Raw genomic sequence first — 6885 nt, 5'->3', positions numbered from 1 at the left:
GTTCCGTTTGGTTTGTTCGGAGGAGGAATTCTACATCGCTGCAATGGTTAGAACAATCTGGCTGTATCTGGGTTGGGTCCAGCGTCCTTTCTAGGAATAGGGGCACCCGTCTAAATTCACCTGTGTAGGCTGCAATCCTATAGACACTGAAACCTGGGAGTGCGACCCATGGAGCACGTTACAGTGGGTCTGACTTCCGAGCAAGGTTTCGTGAAATTGGCCTGTAGATAAATATTACCAAATTGGAGCCAACGCCCACTGGAAAACACACACAGACACACAAACAAAAAACCGCAGACTCTCAAATCGATAGTAAATCTAGGACGCCATCCTTGTAAGACACGGCTTTTTCTATCAATTAGCAAGCTTGCCCTGAGCTATGCCCTGAGTAGCTACGATTACAGAGACCACGTGTGTGTGTGTGGCGTAACTGTGTGTAAAGAACAGCAGATATATGAATATATCGGTCTGGCTGGCTGGCTTCGGTGCTGACACAGACGGACAGGACACGATCCAGCCAAAGTTCTCGCATTCATTGCAATGGGAGAGTTCAAAGAATGCCTTCTATTTCACTGAAAACACTTTACTTAAAAGTCAGTTCCACTTAAAAGTGTAATCCTATGTGGTCAAGCCTCATAGTGGGACATACTTCTGAGTAGACATGTGTAGGATTTTACACTTAGACTTCACTTTTTTCCTCCCAGTTGAACGGTAATGAATACACATAAATGAAGGTGCCTTGCTATATTTTTATGGTGATTATAATCCCATTTATTTTAATGCTATTAATTTCCATCCGATATGGGGTGTTAGGTTAGTATGCCATGTGAGTCCTACACAGAGTAGACCCATTGAAATGAATGAGACTTAAATTAGACATGGCTAAATTAAATCCCACTCGTTCCAATGGGTCTACTCTACACACATTGGATACTGATCTTAGATGAGGATGGGTGGGTGGTTTAATTCATGAGAAGACACAACGTGCAAAGAACACACTTTTAAGAAAGGAAAAGAAAGAAAAAATAAAATCGTCATATTGTGATGCAGTAAATAATCTGGAGTTGTAACAAGTTAAAGTAATGGCATTACCTTTATTTTTAAATCTGACTGAACGGAAGTCATTGGACATATGCAAAAAAGTGATATTCAACAATACTGCTCCACAGTAAAATCAATATATTTGTCTTAACTGAAGAGGGATTGGGAAATATCCACACCTCCCTGTCAAATACTGCCTTTGGGGGTAGATTAAGGCCTCATGCAGAGTACCAAATAAGAAAAAAATTACAGGCAAGTTATTTGTACATTGGAAAATACACCATGAAAATAACAAAAGTAGCAGAATAATAGAATAGGTGTGTAAACCGCTTTGAAGATCTAAACGGTGGAAAGAGGGGATACTATCTATTAAACAACTATGCTTCGAGGGAGGGATTCCTGCTGGAGTCCCATTGAAGTGAATGGGAGATGTAGTATCAATGGATTCCCATTCACTTCATTGATTCTCTCCAGTAAGAGACTCCTCCACTTCATTGAGACCTACTAATTACCCAATACGAGACTGGATAACTTCCATAGGTTTCCACACTGTATTCCATACATTTTAAAATAAACCATTGCCATTTTTTTAAAAAATGATGTTTTTAAAATAGACCATACTGAATTGAACTGCATCTTTTAAAACAATTATTATATCCATTGCTTCACTATATTGGGGAATCTAACCCCCAATCAAAGAGTCCTGCTGACTTTCCCCATATTTCCTAATATTCCCCAAACCGTACAGGATTTCTCTTGGAAGCAAACTCCATTAAAAATGATCTCCCAAGTACCAGAAACTATAGTTTCACTGGTGTGATACCCATCAGCTACACACAGAGTTTGATTTCAATGGATTTTCCCAACAGGAAGACATTTATTTATGCTTTTTAATCATCGGAATAGAGAAACCAGAACCATCATGCCAACATCCTCTTTTCGGACATGCCTTTGATTTAAGTGGAGCAGGACACTCAAGAAAATGTAATTCACATTATACCCTGGCAATCCGATCACGATTTAAAATAAAATAATAGAATAAAATATAATAACAATAATAATAATAATAATAATAATAATAATAATAATAATATAAAATCCATAGAAATTCCTCCCTTCAGGTGTGTTGAGAATGGGGAGGGAGAGACCATTGCTGTTCACTCCGGATTCGCAATCCTGATTTCCCTCAACCCCACATTCACAGCGTAATTTACTTTTCTGATGACACTGCTGCCCTGCACCCCAACTCGGTGTAAGAGGAGCTATTTTGGTATTAGGCCTAATTCCATCAAAGCTTATGCTGGGGGTGGGGGGGAGGTGAGGAAATCCAACCCATTTACTCCCAAGTAAATCTGCTTCGCATCACAGCCTCTGGTTGCGGGGGGGGGGGGGGCTATCCAATGTTGGTTCTACTATCCAATGTTGGTTCTACTTAGAGATAAACCCACCGAAATGAATGGGACTTCAGTTAGACTAACCTTGGATACAACCCATTGGCCCAGTCAGACAACACGCTAAACCATGCTGCTTAACCACAAAATGGTTAAAGGAATGTATTAAGGTCAATGCATTCTGTTAACCATTTTGTGGTTAAGCAGCACGGTTTAGTGTGTTGTCTGAACCAGGCCAGAGATAGTTCTACTTAGGATAAACCCACTGAAACGAATGGGACTCCAGTTTGACGCATTTTGGATGCAACCCATTGAAATGGATGGGACGTGAAATGAATGGGTTGCATGCAACCCACTGGGTTGTCTCCAAAGGGCTCTATGCAATGTTAGGCTCACTGAAGTCCCCATTCAGTTCAATGGCTTTGCTCTAAGTAGACCTAACATTGGATGCGTCGTGTTGGCTACAACCCAATGAAAAGTGTGTGTGTTTATGTGTGTGTGTGAGAGAGAGTTATATGCAAACGATCCCTTTATATGCAAACCGAGGGGCGCAAAATGGCCCTGCCTGTCCCCGCTCCGGGGTGGGGGGAACGCACGATACGCGGAAGAGCACCTCCAAAAGGTGCTCGCCTTGTCAATCGCGCGTGGCCTCCGGAAGCGCGGGTTACCTGCAGGGGCTGCCCTTATCTCAAAACCAGGAGATATTGGGGGGGGGGGAGAGAGAGAGAGAGAGAGAGAGAGAGAACCGGTTTGGTGGGACATAAGAGCCCCGCCTCAGCCAGGAGAGAAAGGGAAGAGCTGAGGGGTGGGGGAGTGTTGTTGTGGTGGTGGTGTGTGTATTTTCTGAAGGCGAGGCTCGCCCGGGCAGCCGCGAGCGCTGGCTGGCTGTCCCGCTCTCCTCCAGGGCCCAGGCCAAAAGCCAACAGTGGGAAGCGAGAGTGAGCGAGAGAGGAAAGGAGAGAGCGAAGGAGGGACGGCCCCTGCTGGGCTGGGCGCGAGGCGGGGCGCCCGCGCGCGCGCACAGTCCTCCCTCTGGGAAGAGACAGACAGCAAGCGCCCACACGCACCAGAAAAGCCAACCCAAGGACGCGGGAGGGTTCTCAGTAGCGCGCGCGCGCCACTCCGGGAAGACGCACCGACAAGGCGCAGAGCGGAGAAGGCGAACTTGCCTTATCTGGCGCGCGGGGAGGCGCGGGGGGGGGGGCTTCTGCGCCGCCGCAGTGGCCGAGACACCCCCCACCCCACCCCACCCCCCAAAAAAAACCTTCCCGGGCCTGGGTTGGCTGGGCTTGCTTTTGGAGTTCGCGCGCTCCGGCTGGCTGAGCTGAGGCGCAAACAGTCAGGAGGAAGCGGGGTGTTTCGGTCTCTCTCGCGCGCCCTGTCGGAGGGGCTGCAGAGAGAGAGAGAGAGAGAGAGGGGGGGGGGAAACAACAACAACCCAAATCAAGGTCCAAAGCAAGCCTCTGGCAGCGCGCGCCTGAGAGGGGTGGGAGAGAGCGCGCGCGCGCTGGTGTGCGCGCGCTGCCTCGAACTTGGCCGAGCGCTAAAACCAAAACGAGGGAGAAGGAAAACACACACAACCGAGTCAAAGCTCCAGGGAGCGCGCGCGCGAGAAAGAGCAGAGCCTTCTACCCCTATTCTTTGCCTGTCTCTCAGCGGCGCGCGCGCGCTATAAGTGGAGGCGGGCCGCGGCGGGGCAACCCAGAGAGCGCCGCTGAAGGGTGGGCGAGAGAGCGCGCGAGGGCACGGCCGTCCCCACACGCCGCGCCGGAGGAGGAGGAGGAGGAGGAGTGGGGCGAGCGAGCGAGCGCCGGAGCTGACCGCCCGCTGGGCTCTTTTCTCTCCCCTGGAATGATTTCAGCCATCTCCAGCCCTTGGCTCACGCAGCTGTCGCACTTCTGCGACGTCGCCGCCTTCACGGCCAACAGCCTGAGCAGCCTCAACGCCTCGGCGGCGGCGGCGGCGGCGGGCGGCTACCACCACCTCTCCCCGTCGCCGGGCGACCCGTACGGCCAGCATGAGCCGCCCCACTACGAGCCCTGCTCGGCGCAGCAGCAGCAGCAGCAGCACCCGCCGCCGCCTCAGCAACAGCCGCCGCCTCAGCCGCACCACCACGCCAGCCAGCAGCAGCAGCAGCACGGCTACTCCTTCCCGGGTGGCGCCGGTTCGAATCCTGCGCCGCCGCCGCCGCCGCCGCCCCCGGCTGGTTCCGACGCTCCCGAAGGCGGCGGCGGCGGCTCGGCTCCAGCCTCGGCGAAAGCGCCGGTCAAGAAGAACCCCAAAGTGGCCAACGTCAACGTGCAGCTGGAGATGAAGGCGCTCTGGGACGAGTTCAACCAGCTGGGCACCGAGATGATCGTCACCAAAGCCGGCAGGTCAGAGCGCCCTCGGCCGCCCCGCGCTCCCTTCCCCACCCCGCTGCCTCGCGAGGAAGCCCCCCCCCCCCGAGGGGGCTCGCGAGCGACAGCCCGGCTTTCGAAAGAGCTTGGAACGGGTGGGTGGCGAGAGGATCCGATCGTAGCCCTACGTAGAGTAGACCCATTGAAATGAAGGGGCGGCTTAAGTTAGCCCGGAGCAAGTGACGTCTCGTTCATGTCAATGGGTCTACTCTATTTAGGACTAAGATCGGCTACCACGACTTGGCTCCGGGGCGCCTTGCTCCAGAGGAGACCCTTTTCCAGTGCTTCTCCCGGGGAGGGAAAGGGAATTTTAGTGGTGGTGGTGGGGAGATAACCAAGCCTTCCTTAATTTATTTTCTTTCTTTCTTCCTTTCTTCTCCTTCTCCTTCATGTTTTCAAAGGCTTTGCAAGCAGGTATTTACCACCACCCAAAAAAAACTGTGAATCGCCCAGAGAGCTTCTGCTTTTGAACTGTATAGAAATGTAATAAAATAGGCTATTTTTACACACGATCCTAGCACAGTTGAGCGCTTTAATTTTTTTTTTAAAAAAATCCCTATTTATTTTAGTAGGAAAATTTCAAGAACTCTGAAAATCCGTGGGACTTTTATTAAGGTGCCCGGTTCTGCACGCTGACTTCCAAAGCCCTGTTAAATTTGGTGGGGCTTACTTCTGAGTAGAAGAGCCCCTTGCATGGCGAGACTGCGGTTCTGTGCCCATTTGGGAGTAAGCCTTATTGAAAGCACGGGGTTCCTCATCTGGTTTTCTTGCCTAAAAAACCTTACTCAGAAGGCAATCCCATTGAGTTCGCTCCCCAGGCAAGCGTGCATAAGATTGCCCCCAGAACGATTTCCTAGAATCTATTTTTATATCCTCCCAGATATATAATCATACCCCCTGCCCCCCTTCTGTCGTCTCCCTCCCCTCATATTTTCTGTATTTTCTTCCCCGGTGTAATTTTGTTAGTGGATAAGTCACCAATAAATGAATATAGTTGTAAATGAAATGTCCCAATCAGAAGTTCACCCTCAGAGTTGTGTCCCATTTCGTTGGCATTTACTTCTAAGTAAAAGACATGACCTGTCGAGTCCAGGGCTCTTAAAACCAATTTAAAAGGTTGACTTTAAATTTACTTATGGGTGCAATCCACAGCTTATCCCTGCCAGAGAGCTTCGGCTGTGGGGCGGTATATAAATGTAATAAAATAAATAAATAAATAAATAAAATATTGTTGATTTGTTTTTGTTTTTTAAAAGCAAAACAACAGCAATGCCAAACAAAACCAAAGAGTAAACAAACCTTCTCTTTAAACAAACCTTCTCTTTTATTTCTTCATTGAATGAAGTTAAGTTGGTGAAGCCCCTTGATTTAAATGCAAAAAAGTTTATCAGTAATTGTAGAACTAGGGAAGGAAGGAAGAAAGAAAGTAGTCAAGGATCCAGCTAGGTGTGTATCATAATTTGTTTTTTTAAAATAATAATAATATGACTACTGTGATGATTAATGATTAGTTCATTACCAGTCTGAGGAATTCTGTTAACAGTATTTTCTTACACACTATTTTTGAATCCTACCCCTGGTAGCACATCCAAGACCAAAGCACATTTTTACAGCTCAATCTGGTACATGTTTAACTCAGAGCTGAATCCTTCTGGGTTGGATGACAATTACTCCTGAGTAAGCTGCCTAAAAATCGCAGCCTGCTTGTCCCATCCCCTTCCCAACCATTCTTTCCGATGCTTTAAGTATCCATCATAAATTAAAATACCTTCCTGTAAGGTGGTAGCCCACAAATTAGTTTACCAAATGTAATTATACTCAAAAGACTGACTTTATCCACTTAGGTCCTAGACATGATGACCTGTAACAGGACATTTTCCTGTTAAATCATTGCAGCTGATTTAATTGGGATTGTTTTCACCTCAAGTGTTTGGGCCCCCCAAGTATTCCATCTTACTCCAGTTTGTTGATTGCACTGAAGGGCCAAGTATTAGATTAGGATTGATCCCTATTTAGGGGGGGATCTTAGATTTCACAGTGATGTTGCCTGCTTT

At 48.2% G+C, this 6885-nt stretch overlaps 1 protein-coding gene across 1 annotated transcript in view; it reads left to right on the top strand.

The window, feature by feature from the left end:
• Positions 1–4283: 4283 nt before the first annotated feature.
• TBX1 (T-box transcription factor 1) overlaps positions 4284–6885 on the top strand; it is a 36524-nt gene continuing 33922 nt past the window's right edge. The window contains exon 1 of the mRNA XM_063143752.1: positions 4284–4807. Within this exon, the coding sequence (XP_062999822.1) occupies positions 4284–4807 (524 nt within the window). The remainder of the gene's footprint in view (positions 4808–6885) is intronic.

Source organism: Elgaria multicarinata, chromosome 18 (genome assembly GCF_023053635.1).
Source record: "Elgaria multicarinata webbii isolate HBS135686 ecotype San Diego chromosome 18, rElgMul1.1.pri, whole genome shotgun sequence".
NCBI classification, from domain to species: Eukaryota; Metazoa; Chordata; class Lepidosauria; order Squamata; family Anguidae; genus Elgaria; species Elgaria multicarinata.
Note: the sequence above shows the minus strand (reverse complement) of the source record. Positions and strands in the feature narration are given on the sequence as shown.